The 14,202-nt window shown below is 41.7% G+C and overlaps 1 protein-coding gene across 1 annotated transcript in view; it reads right to left on the reverse strand.

Moving 5' to 3' along the window:
- The window catches only part of mocos (molybdenum cofactor sulfurase), a 234,128-nt gene that overhangs the window by 207,724 nt on the left and 12,202 nt on the right, over positions 1 to 14,202 (reverse strand). Inside the window, exons 2-3 of the mRNA XM_043690069.2 lie at positions 7,398 to 7,487; positions 6,393 to 6,459 (exon numbers count right to left, since the gene is read on the reverse strand). Of these exons, the coding sequence (XP_043546004.2) occupies positions 6,393 to 6,459; positions 7,398 to 7,487 (157 nt within the window). The remainder of the gene's footprint in view (positions 1 to 6,392; positions 6,460 to 7,397; positions 7,488 to 14,202) is intronic.

Genomic DNA, 14,202 nt, shown 5'->3' on the forward strand with positions numbered 1-14,202 from the left:
TGCCCTATCCATTCCTTGGTTATCTCTTTCGCCGAATGTACTTATAAAATGCATTTGGATTTTCCTTTACTTTTCCTGCCAGTATATTCTCATAACTCCTTTTCACCCTCCTAATTTATTTTTCAAATAACCTCCTGTACGTTCTAAACTCCTCTCGGGTTTCTTCTGTTTTGAACCCTCAGTGTCTACCATAAGCTTTCCTGTTTCTACTCTGACATCCACCCTGTCAAGCCCCCTCAGAATTTTTGTTCAGTTTTAATAAGATCACCCCTTATTCTGCTGATCTCTTACAAATAAAGGCTTAACCTCTTTAGCCATTCTTGATAACTCAAGTCCTTAATCCTACAATTCAGCCTAGTGATTATCTTTGGAACCGTGTCCAATACCAGAATATCCATTTTTTGAATATGGGGACCAAAACTGCATACAGTACTCCAGTTATGGCGACACCAACACTCTGTATGGTTGTGTTATGGACCAGGCCTTCAAAACATTTCAAGAAAGTAGCCAGGACCCTAACTTTGCCAGTTGCCAGGTGCGAAGGAGCTGGCCCAATCACTTAATTTTAAACAAAACAGAATTTATTTGCAAGATTACCAAATGAAACACAAACAAAAGAGAACAGAATATAAAATAACCTATCCTATTTGAAAACCCAACAGGTTATCACAACTTAATGATGCTGTTCCAAATTCCTGCAACAATGCCCAAAAACAACCCTTGGCAAAAAAGATGAAGTCAAAACCAGGATCTGACAGGAGAAATGTCAGAGAGAGGGAGGATCAGCATGGAGCTGCGTCTGTGAGTTCAGCAGCTTCAAAACTGATTGCTTGCTCTGAACAACCAGACTAAAACCAAAACAAACCAAACCAGAGTAGAGCTGAGCTGAGAGATCTTGCCACTCCCCTTTCATTGCACAAGTGTTTTATTTAAGCATGAAAGCCTTTTGCCTGAGGCAGTATTTGTTAGCTATAATCAAATTGGCCCTAAAACCCAACAAAGCTAGACACCCCAGCACCTGTGTCTTTACGAGTGCTGAGAACAAAAAACAAGGACAACATAATGTTGTTAAAGGAGCAGTATCATTATAGTTGTAACAAGACTTTGCCAATTTTAAATTCTAACTCCTGATCAATAAATACCAAAATTCAATTTGCCTTCTTACTATTTTTGTGTTTCATGCACAACAATACCTAGGTATCTCTGCACTGTACCTTTTTAGAATCTCCCTCTATTTAAATGATAGCCTGCCTTTTTATTCTTCTTACTTCACATTTTCCCACATTAAAGTTTATCTATCAGGTTTTGCCAACCTACTCAATCTATCTAGATCCCCTTAGTTTCCTTATGTCCTCCTAACAACATGACTTCCCACCTATTTTTATATCGTTTGCAAGTTTGGATACATTACACTCTGATTCCCTCTCCTAATTCATTAATATAGACAGTATATAATTTGTTCGTATACAAACAAATCAACGGAACACCCATGGGATCACCAATCTCGGGACTCATAGCAGAGGCAGTTATGCAAAGGTTAGAACAAACAGTCCTACCACAAATTCAACCCAAACTCTGGGTCAGATATGTCGATGACACGTTTGTAATCATTAAAAACAAGGAAATAGAGAAAACACACCGGATCATCAACGCCACACTCACAGGAATCCGATCCACGAGAGAAGAAGAAAAGGATAGCCAACTTCCATTCCTAGATGTGATGGTACAGAGAACACCAAACGGAGAATTCACTACAAGGGTATACAGGAAAGCCACACACACAGACCAAGTCCTAAACTATGAAAGTAACCACCCCAACACACACAAACGAAGCTGCATCAGGACACTATTCAGAAGGGCCACAACACACTGCAGTACACCAGAACTGCAAAAAGAAGAAGAGGAACACCTATACAAGGTATTCGCCAAAAACGGATACCCGCGCAACTTCATCAACAGATGCCTAAGAGAAAGACCACAGAACGAGGACATACCACAACCAAAAGGACTAGCCACACTACCATACATCAGGAGCATCTCGGAACTGACAGCCAGACTACTGCGACCCCTAGGACTCATAACGGCACACAAACCAACAGCCACGCTCAGACAACAACTCACCACAACGAAGGACCCGATACCCAACATGAGCAAAACGAATGTAGTGTACAAAATACCATGCAAGGACTGCACAAAACACTATATAGGACAAACAGGAAGACAGCTAACAATCCGCATACATGAACATCAACTAGCCACGAAACGACACGACCAGCTATCCTTAGTAGCCACACACGCAGACAACAAGCAACATGAATTCGACTGGGACAACACTACTATCATAGGGCAAGCCAGACAGAGAACAGCCAGGGAATTCCTAGAGGCATGGCATTCATCCACAAACTCCATCAACAAACACATCGACCTGGACCCAATATACCAACCACTACAGCGGACAGCTGAAACTGACAACCGGAAGCGGCAGGGACAGACCACTATAAACACCGGAGGAAACATCAAAGAAGCGCTTCTCAGGTGGCTCCCAAGCACTGATGATGTCGCCTAGCCAGGGGATGAAACGTTTGCACCAAAAACTTCCAGCTCGGCGAACAGAACCACAACAACGAGCACCCGAGCTACAAATCTTCGCACAAACTTTATCTTCTTTGTGTTAACCAATCCTCAATTCATGAGGATTACCTCCAATATCATACAATCTTATTTTGTACATTCGATATGGCAGCTTATTGAACACCTCCTGGAAATCCAAATACATGACATCTACCGGTTTCCATTTATCAATTCTGCTTGTTATTTCCTCAAAGAAATCTAGCAAATTTGTAAAACATGATTTTCCTTTCCCAAAACCGTATTGACTCTCTTCAATTGCATTAAGCTTTTGTAAAAGCCCTGTTATTTCTTCACTAATAATGGACTCTAGCATTTTCCCAATGACAGATGTTCGGCTAACTGGTCTATTGTTTCCTGCTTTCTGTTTCCCTCCCTTCGTGTACGAGGGAATCATGAACGGTTTTCCCAGAACCTTTTTGGAATACAAAGAACAAAGAAAATTACTGCACAGGAACTGGCCCTTCAGCCCTCCAAGCCTGCACCGATCCACATCCTCTATCTAAGTCTGTCCCCTATTTTCCAAGGCTCTGTATCACTCTGCTCCCTGCCCATTCATGTATCTGTCTAGATACATCTTAAATGACGCTATCGTGTCCGCCTCTACCACCTCTGCTGGCAATGCAATCCAGGTACCCACCACCCTCTAAGTAAAGAACTTACCACGCATATCTCCGTTAAACATTTCCCCTCTCAGGCGGAAATGACGACGGACCAAATGGTCTGCCACCTCCAAACGGACCCCACCACCAGGGATATATTTCCCTCCCCTCCCCTATCATCATTCCGAAAAGACCACTCCCTCCGTGACTCCCTCGTCAGGTCCACACCCCCCACCAACCCAACCTCCACTCCCGGCATCTTCCCCTGCTACTGCAAGAAATGCAAAACTTGCGCCCAAACCTCTCCCCTTACTTCCCTCCAAGGCCCCAAGGGATCCTTCCATATCCGCCACAAATTCACCTGCACCTCCATACTGCATCCGCTGCACCCGATGTGGCCTCCTCTATATTGGGGAGACAGGCCGCCTACTTGCGGAACGTTTCAGAGAACACCTCTGGGACAGCCGGACCAACCAACCCTACCACCCTGTGGCTCAACACTTCAAGTTCCCCTCCCACTCCACCAAGGACATGCAGGTCCTTGGCCGCTCGCCTCCATCGCCATACCATACCAACACGACGAGGAAGAGCGCCTCATCTTCCGCCTAGGAACCCTCCAACTACTAGGGATGAACTCCGATTTCTCCAGTTTCCTCATTTCCCCTCCTCCCACCTTGTCTCAGTCCCAACCCTCGAACTCAGCACACCTTCCTAACCTGCAATCTTCTTCCTGACCTCTCCGCCTCCACCCCCACTCCGGCTTATCACCCTCATCTTATCCTCCTTCCACCTATCGCATTTCCAACGCCCCTCCCCCAAGTCCCTCCTCCCTACCTTTTATCTTAGCCTGCTTGGCACAATTTCCTCATTCCTGAAGAAGGGCTCATGTCCAAAACAGCGATTTTCCTGCTCCTTGGATGCTGCCTGACCTGCTGCGCTTTTCCAGCAACACATTTTTAGCTCATCCTCCATACAAGGCAACATCCTAGTGAACCCTCTGCACCCTCTCCAAAACATCGTCCTGGTAATGTGGCAACCAGAATTGTACACAGTATTCCAAATGTGGCCAAACCAAAGTCCTATACAACTGTAACATGACCCTGTACTTAGTACTCCGTCCAATGAAATAAAGCATGCCATATGCCTTCTTGACCACTCTATCGACCTGCATTGCCACCTTCAGGGTACAATGGACCTAAACACACAGATCTCTCTATACATCATTTCTCCCCAAGACCTTTCCATTTACCGTTTAGTTCACTCTTGAATTGGATCTTCCAAAACGCATCGCTTTGCATTTGCCTGGATTGAACTCCATCTGCCATTTCTGCGCGCAACTCTCCAATCTGTCTATATTCTGCTGTATTCTCTGACAGTCCCCTTCACTATCTGCTACTCCAACAATCTTAGAATCATCTGCAAACTTGCTAATCAGACTACTTATACCTTCCTCTAGATCATTTATGTATATCACAAACAACAGTGGTCCCAGCACAGATCCCTGTGGAACACCACTGGTCACAGTTCTCCATTTTGAGAAATTCCCTTCCACTACTACTTTCTGTCTCCTGTTGTCCAACCAGTTCTCTATCCATCTAGCTACTACAAGTACACAATTCTTTATCCGAAACACTCGGGACCAGCTGGTTTTCGGAATTCTGAATTTTTCAAATTTCGGAATAAGTGACAGTTTGACGGTGAAATTTAAAAAAAATCTTACTGATCGGCAGACTCACTATGAGTACAACAGGCCCTGAGACAGAATTGAGGCCTGCCAGTGCTGGATCACGCCCACCCACATTGAATCTGAGTGACATGCATCGAGTGGGTGTGGAGTTGGGTTAACTGTTTGCACGCCAAACAACCTTGTTAATGAGAAAAAATGCACGATTTCAGATAAAGGGTACACCCTGGACCCAATGCGACTTCACTTCCTCCATCAGCCTACCTAGTGAGTTCTGGAATAGTCTTTTCAATGCTTGCTGAAGGATCAAAGATTCATTATGAATATGCTTTCAATTCTGTGTTGAAAACTGGACATGTTCTGCTATCTATGGGGACAAATTACTTAAGGATAAATGCAACTGAAATGTTCTGTTTTTGTCAAAATGTCTAGATGTTTTGCAAATCTCATTTTAACTTCAAAAGAGAACTTACAATCAAAGACCTCAAAAATGTTTTTAAAAATCAAGCAGATGTTAAATTTATTTTTGCCACTCAAAGATCAAAATATTTGCAAACATTTACAGCATTTAATTCTGGTTTGTTAAAAATTTATACTGCAACATATGTAAATATTTAACTAAATAAATACACAAATAAACATACTTTAGCAAAATATTTCAAGTAATATTTGCTCTGGCTGCTTTTCAAAATAAAACCAGACATAAGGAGAGAAAAAGACTCCAAGGTACAAAAGACAATCAGCAAGATTTAGACTGAACTCCACAGATAGGCTGAAGCATACAACTGGGCCAGTATTTTCAAAGGCCGGGTGGGGAAAATAAAATGTATCACCAACTTCAAACTGGTTCCCCACCACAATCCTCAACCTGAACTATTTTAAACAAGGCTGGAACAGTGTCAAATCAGCTGCTCAACTTAAATGGAGGCCAACTAAATTTCACTATGGCGGACTCAGGACAGGATAGGCCAATGGGTCATTTAAGGGGCAACCCAACTTACCTATAGGGCCACGAGGCCACAGCTATGCTCTGTCCATCCCCTGGAAGGACAGCCTCTCCAGAATCATGGTCTGGAAGCTCCACCTTTTTATAAAAGCAAAACTAACTACCAGTGAAAATAAATTTACTTGGGTTTGTGCCTGGCAGTGACCATTTTAGTATTAACAGTGCCCATCCCATTTCAACAGACTGTCGAGAACAATGTAGCAGGGCATCTCTAGTGCTCTTCAGTCTCAGGGGCACAACCTCAATTGAATGTGAGCACACTCCCTGTCCTTTAATTGTCAAGAATTTGAAAATCCCTATGGGCATGTTTACAGCCCATCCCCATTTCAAGTTCTTGAACCCTGATTGAAAATTCAGTACTTGGGTGTGTTGATGGTAGAGAATGCAAGACAGACACGGAAAAACTAAGAGATGCACAGATTTCTTAATTTATAGGATGAAGTTTGAGGATATATCTCGGTATATCTTATACCTGTAACGAACATGTTCAATAGTGTCATGTGTCAATCGACTGGCAATATTTGCACTGTGGGGGTTACCTGAAACATATCAAAAACACAAAGGATTAGTTCTGATCAGTTATTAATCTAAAATCTTCAACAATTCCAATGTACTATAATATAACAACTAAAAGGTAGCATGGTTTCTACAAATGTACATGAACTTCAGAAAGTTGGAATGCACAGTATTGGATGTCTAGAAAGTAGAGTTGTGTTTTTTCAGCACTTGATTTTTATTTTTAGTTAATTTTAATCTGGTAACAATAGCAACTAATAAACCATGTTATTTGTTGATGTTAATGTCAACACAGAAAACAGATCTGAGAGAGGAAGAAAACTTTAAAATTACTGACTGATGTTCTGTACTTTTTCTTCTTTTAAATATTAGCTTGCTGGTGTTGAGTGAGGGGAATTTAAAGACTGCAAGTTCATCGTGAATTTCCAAATTAAAAAGACTCAACTGATGACAAGTAACACTCTATAGATGCTGGAACTCTGTGCAAAACTCAGCAAGTCTGGCTGTGTCACTGGGGAGAGAAACAGAGTTAACATTTTTGAGTCCAGTATGACATTTGTTCATCCCATCTTCCAAAGGGAAGTCATACTGGACTCAAAATGTTAACTCTTCTCTCTCAATGGATATTGCCAAGCTTGCTGAGATTCTCCAGTATGTTCTGTTTTCATTAAAGTAATTAGTTTTTTTTTATAATTTTGGTCATAGCTACTGTATTTTCTCTGCAAATGTGAATCATTTTTGTCCAAATCACAATTTGGACAATAATAACACCAATGAAAGAACAAGAAAGATGGAACTATTAAACTTAACATTGAATTAGAAATAGCATTCAAGTTTAAAAGAAATTGAAGTTAAAATTTAAGAGAAATGTGTATCACAGAGCAATCATTATTATTTTGCAAAAAAAAAGACTAAGTTTGAAATGAGAAAAGATTCCTTAGAAATTATTGCTAAGGCCTACCATAGATATTTTCTGCAAGGTCTTGGTAAAAGTGATGAATCTGACTATGTGTATAGAGTGTTGCACCTGCATGATCCAGGTAAGTAATTCCTAAAACAAAAATCAAAACGTAAGTTAATTTTTTCTTCATTATCTTATTATATAAATTATTGATAACAGAAATAAAATTAGAAGTGATTGGAATGCATTGCCAAATGCCCAATAGAGAAAAATAAGTTAATCTTCTGCAGCTCTTTCACTTTTTCCTAACCAGTCATTACTTGACCATGATCTTATAACACCCACAAACTTTTTGACAACTAAATGAAAACACTGCAGAAATCAATCCTGTTAACCGCAATTTCTCCATGCTATTCAATCTGGGGGTCAATGAATTATGAACTGTAGGATTTTGCTACAGTATGCCTACCCATTATATAGACTGCAGCAGTTCAGGAAACTATCTCACTCCCAAGTTCTCAAGAGGACCAAGAGATGAGCAATAAGTGCAAGCCCAAAGTCGCTGTACCCATTCAATAGAAAGTTTGTTATCCAAACAACATTGACAATTCAACAATAGCCAATTCGCACTGACAAAACATGTTATAGCAGAACAACCTGTATGCTTACAAAAACAATTCCAGATCAGTATTAATTTCAAAGAAGAAAAAAATGTTATGTTTATCTCATTTGAGGAACTATTAAAACAAAAGAAGCATGGTTGTTATAAGGAAAGCTATATAAACAGTTGTTATGTTGAAACTAAACCATTTTAAAACTATTACATTAATTTCTGAAACATTTAAAAGAAATGTTACAGTACAACACTGCACTTTAATATTTCATTACATAAGAACTAAGTAACTATATGTGACTTCTTAATTATTATAGGGCAGCACTGATTGCCCATCTCCAACAATCAAGCGACATAACAGTTAATCATACCGGGTATTTATTAGAGTTCCATTAAACAGGCAATGGGCTGATCCCCTTCCTTAAAGCACATTACAAACCGCTGCAGTAATCGGGTTCTGGTACTGACGCGCAGATTACCACACTGATTGATTACAACTTCACAACTTGTCATAGTGTGAGTGGAGTGGAGTTCTTGCTTTTTAAAGTACCATTTTAGTACCAATTACTGGGCTACAATACTCTAATTGAGGCACACTGGATGGGAGACTTTAACATTCACTACCATGAGTGGCTCAGCCATACTATGATGAATCAAAGTAATCCAAATCCTGAAGGGTATCCTTAAAGGGCTTGCATCCCATGGGGAGTGGGTGGTATCCTAAACAAAGTTTGAAGAATGGCACATCATCTTTCAATGTGGCATTTTACAGCCATCTAAACTGAACTCTTAATTTAACAATTTCAGGACATAACCTGGACCTCTTTAATTTCAAATAATGTTGATCTTGTTTTGTGCACCTCCTGTGCAGCCGCAACCTTGAAGGCCTCTCTCTATCTCGACACCCTATGATCTGTACGTTCTTGTTCCCTATGATCTGCCAGAACTGCGCGTAAAACAAAGGTTTTCACTGTAGTTAGGTACATGTGACAACAATAAATCAAATCAAATCAAAACCTGTGCCTTCACTTTTTCAGGTGGTAGATATTGGTAATAATTCTTCTGTTCACATTTACATCTCCTACAATTCCTTTGTTTCTTGCTCCAGTACCAAATGCCTTGCAGCATCATCGCTTTGGTGACTTAATCTCTCCTGCCTTTCTCACTATCCCAGATCTTCCTTTTTTGTTCATCACCACCCCACTAACCCCACCCCCCTTTCCCTGCCCCTATATTGATTTGCTTAATATCTAAGGATTTCCTTCAAATGTTAACTCTGTTTCTCTCTCCACAAAGATTGCCTGATCTGCCGAGTCCTGGTTTCTGGTTTCCCTGCGGGGTTTAACTTTGTCCTACATTTATGTAGTTTTTGCTCGGTGTCGGTTTCATCAAATGTCATGGAGGGTGTCTCTCCAAGTTCTACAGTGAGCTCCCACCACAACTTATCAAACTTGCTTCAATATCTTCTTATCCAGCCACAATAGTGTCCCTTTTGCACAATTACGGCCCCATTCTACCATTCGTTGTTCCTGGACCAACTAATCAATCACCACATATCTGCTTAAAGATGTCATACTTGTCAAGGATGTCAATCATTCAAACGTTGCTGTGCACCCAGATTGGCACTGGCATTCCGAAAGCACCCTGCTCGTTGAAACCCAGTCTTTCTAAACATGTGTCTCAGCTGGTTAGCACCGTCACAACACCAGGGACCCAAGTTTGATTCCACCCTTGGACGACTGTCTGTGTGGACTTGCACATCCTCCCCGTCTGCGTTGGTTTCTTCCAGGAGCTCCAGTTTCCTCCCAGTTGTGTAGGTCAGATGGTTTGGCCATACTAAATTGCCCATAGAACCCGGACGTGCAGGCTAAGAGGATTAGCCATGGGAAATGCACGGATAGGGTAGGGGACGCGATGGGCTGAATTGCGGGATGTTTTTCAGAGGGTCGGTGTGGACGCGATAGGCTGAATTGCCTGCTTCCACCCTGTAAGGGATTCTATGATTCCTCCAGCAGAAGAGACCACAACACGAAACCTTGGCAACCCAGGTCAGTAGCTGATCCAGAGGTACAGCCAGCAGTGTTGCAAGAAGGTCAAAGACCTTGTCCATTCCACCAGGATAAGGGCCACTCTTTTTTCTGCTATCTCACTCACTCCATCCCTGCTACTGAACCCAACTTTCACAACGGCTCATGATCTCTCTCACTACCACTCTCACTATTGCCTGCAACATCATTCCCCACTCGCTCTCATTCCAACCCTGCCTCCCCCCCCACAGCTTCCCACACAACCAGCCCTGCTACACTCTGTGCTGGCTTCTCACTCAGAACATGTCACCAACTTTCGAGCACAGACACCAGAAAATAACCAATAGTAGGGCAGAAAGAGTCAGATGGGTGAAGTGCCTGACAATTGGTTTCTCACTCGCACAAGGAGAGAATCCTGTTTCTTCCAGGAGGAGACCAGGACTGGTCCTATGGAGATGCTGAGATTTCCATGACCCCTAGCTGACTAAATGCTGCTCTTCATTCTACTGCAAGTCTCACAGTACACTTGTAACCATTGGCCATGAAGCCTTCTCCCTCTGGAAATTTGCCAGTAAGATGCCCACAGCCCTGGTGAAGAAATGACCCGGTCTGTCAGAAGTCACTTACTTAGAGTCATAGAGATGTACAGCATGGAAACAGACCCTTCGGTCCAACCCATCCATGCCGACCAGATACCCCAACTCAATCTAGTCCCACCTACCACTGAAGAAGAGTTCAGACCCCTCAGAAGAAGCATGGGCCAGGATGCCTCTGCTAGCTCTCCCCACTACCACCTCAGTAGAAAGATCAGGAGCACAAACTGGAGAGCACCTCACTGGGATTGCTCCGCACTGACAGAGGGGAAAAATGTCCTAAGTCACTCGCACTTGGAGGAAGGCTGGACAGCAATCACCTACTACATCCCAGGCAGGAGAGTCTTCAGTCTTCAGCAGTCAGGGACTTTGTCCATGTGTAGACAGAGGTATTGGAATGGCAGACAAGTACGTGAGATGCAAAGGCCCTTATAGCCCAGAGATTACAGAAATGCATCTATGCTACAGGGGCACAGCCACATTAAGAATGCAATCAGCTGAAAGCTTCCATGAACCAGGTGATTAAAACTAAAACTCAAAATGTTTAATAAATAATGCAAACCAGGATAGAGACGGTTATAACACAGGATAAACAGCAGTATGGATATGTTAAGGCAAGTCACAATTGACAGATAAATCAAGCTTCAAATGCTTGCAAATTATTTTTATGCAAGTGTTTCTAATATTAAATTTTTTGAGGACTCTTGCTTAATGAATTCTGAAAATAGGTTTACTTGAAACACTAAGGAGGTACAGATTTGAATTTTCTTTATAAAGGCTATAAAAAGGACTTCAGAATCATTTATTTAAACTGTAAGAAGTGAGAATCATTCAGCAAAACCGTGGTAAAAATGGGAAATGGTGACTGAAGTTCTTAACAGTGAGATTAACTCAATCAAAAATATCTGATATCATTCAGCAGTGAATGGCATTTGATCACGCTCGTTTGCAATGATGTGTGTTCGATCTGTGCTCATTCATTCATTGTTTGACATCAAGTAGTGATCTATTGAAATAAATGAACCTGAAATGAAATGAAACTGTGCTCCAAGCACATCAATCACAATCATTTATTTTCCCTGAAAATGCTCAACTGACATCGGTGAAAATCAGAGAAAGAAAACAAGCTGAATCAAAAATTTGCTTAGTACAAGTAATCAAGAGAAGCAAAAGCCCAGAATCAGAATTTTTCCAAGTTCCTTCTGCAAGCTGCAATTGTTTAACAGACAAATTACAATAGTGTTCATTATAGTACTGAGTATTAGATATATTGGTTGTTGCAATTACTATACTGAGAACTACTATAATTAATCATAATATCCTATAGCATTTTTATTGTTATATATTGTGATAGTCTAAATCCTTCGTTCCCGTCTCATTTTTCCTTACCATCCTTCACCCCACCTCTCTGATACCTCTCTCTTCCCCAGCTCATTCTCACCATACTACCCCAATCCAGCTTCCATCCTTCCTCCCACCCCCAACCCCACCATGGTCTCTCTCTCTCTCTCTCTCTCTCCCACCCACTGGTACCTGTTCTTATCCTTTGTCCTTCCAAAACTGCAGAATTTCTTTATCTACCAGGCATTTCAGCCAATCCAACTCTCCCTGCTCTTGTCCACCCAACGCCAAATCCTCCTCTACTACACTCTTGTACACCAAGCCTACCCCTGTCCTCCCAGTCAGCTCTTCCCTACCCTCCACTCCACACTCTCTTCTGCTTCCCACCATCTTGACACTCCTCCTTACTCCCATAGTCTCCTCCAGTTCAGCCTAATTTATAAAGTCAGAGATTTGAGTGAGTAGGAAGGGATGAGAAATGGATTTGGAGCAAATGTAAATAAATTCGCATTTTATGTTTGTGTATAATGAAAATAAAAATACTTGCAGGGAGATGTTGTATATGGACCCGAAAAGGTTAATACTGAAGAATGTCGTAAGTACCACCTACTACAATGATGTCATATTAACTCATGGGCAGTTTAGGTTCTTCAAGGATTGAGACGTGATTTCTGATTGTTACAGAGACTTTGAGGACAATGTCCATCATATCAACTTAATCTGCAATTCATTATTAACATCCAATAAAATTCTGATTTTAAACCACAAGTGATTCTTCTTGTTATCCCAGCAACGGTTTTCCTCTGCCACAGTAGACCAAGCAGACCCAGCAGTTTCTTATATTTGAAGAGGATGGTGGCAACAACTTTCATTGCAGGCAGCAGCTGACATGCTCATACAACATTAAATCCTAACATTTTTCTCTCTACATTTATCACAATATTTCACAGTCCTCTTCTTTAATTAATACCCAGATCTTCTGATCTTCTCACAGAAAACATTGAGAGCTTCACTGCTATTAATTGTCACAGCAACATCAGCAGTTCTGGGAAGCTAACTTAAGCTGAACACATGAATGTGAGTGCCTCAGAAATGGTTTTGTGGGAACCTTCATTAATGCCTCGCCCACCTCCCTCCCCAACCCACCCCAGGATCTAATACTACACAGTTTACCCTGTTCTTATCATAGTTTTTACTCTGATTTACGTTGTGCTGTTCCTAGTAGGTGTAAATATTGCTCAGGAGCACAACTCTAAATAAAAGGAATTTCAAAGCACTCAAGCATTCATGACAACACTGACATTATTCAAGTCTCTTCCCAACACTGCTCACACCCTGCACCCCCGACAATGCTCCCCCATGCTCTGCATTCTGTGCCCAGCTCACTTTCAAGATTCCTTGGGTCCAGAGTCTGACAATGTCAGAACACAGCCGGCTCGAAGATGCGGGCATAGGTCGAGTTGGGTGAAATCAACATTATCAGGTCAGGAAAAAAAATGTCATAGGGTGGGAGCAGTTCAGCATTGCTAGAGATGTCTGAGAGGGAATGAGAAATATTGAAAGCAGCCAAGTAATGTTGGGAGTGTAGAACCAATGTTAAGTGGCAGCCTACCAAAAATTTGTTTTCAGTTCACCAACGTGCAAGGAATCTCTCAGGGTGTGCTTTTGATTCATGCTGAAAAAGAGGACATGGTTTCACTGCATTTGCATCTCCTCACAGGGAAACTCTTCCCACCCAAGTCAGCCCTCATCCCAAGCTGGAACCAGGACAGGAAGCTCCACCTTTAAAAAGCGTGGGACAGTTTTACATTGGGTTGGTGGCATGCACTCTGCCATTGACAGCATATCTGGGCTATTGTGTTTGCATTGCATCTGTCTTTATAAAAAAGTGTGGTATGAAGAGTTACATTAGAAATATGCCCATGTCTTTCACCTCTATACATGGGTAACTTTTCTGATCTCTCATATGTCTTACTCAGTGTTTAGATAACCTATTGCTTTTTATATAATGGCAAGGAATTGTGGGGGCAAAGTCCAATGAAGAGAAACATAAGAACAGGAATAGTCCATTCAGCCTTTTGAACCTGTCCCACTATTCAGTACGATCACGGCTGATCAAACACTTCAATAACTTTTACTCATCCCGTACTCATATCCCTGTGCACCACTGGTAATTAGAAATTGATCAACTGGAGCACAGCAGACTGCTGCCAGGCCAGTAAACATTTTAGAATTATGCACCGGGCCTCTTTATCCTTTCCAGCAGTTGTCAATCTTCTCCAGAATTCTGT

This window comes from Chiloscyllium plagiosum, unplaced genomic scaffold (assembly GCF_037043375.1).
Source record: "Chiloscyllium plagiosum isolate Xiang-an unplaced genomic scaffold, Cpla_swu_hap1 HiC_scaffold_5, whole genome shotgun sequence".
Taxonomy (NCBI): domain Eukaryota; kingdom Metazoa; phylum Chordata; class Chondrichthyes; order Orectolobiformes; family Hemiscylliidae; genus Chiloscyllium; species Chiloscyllium plagiosum.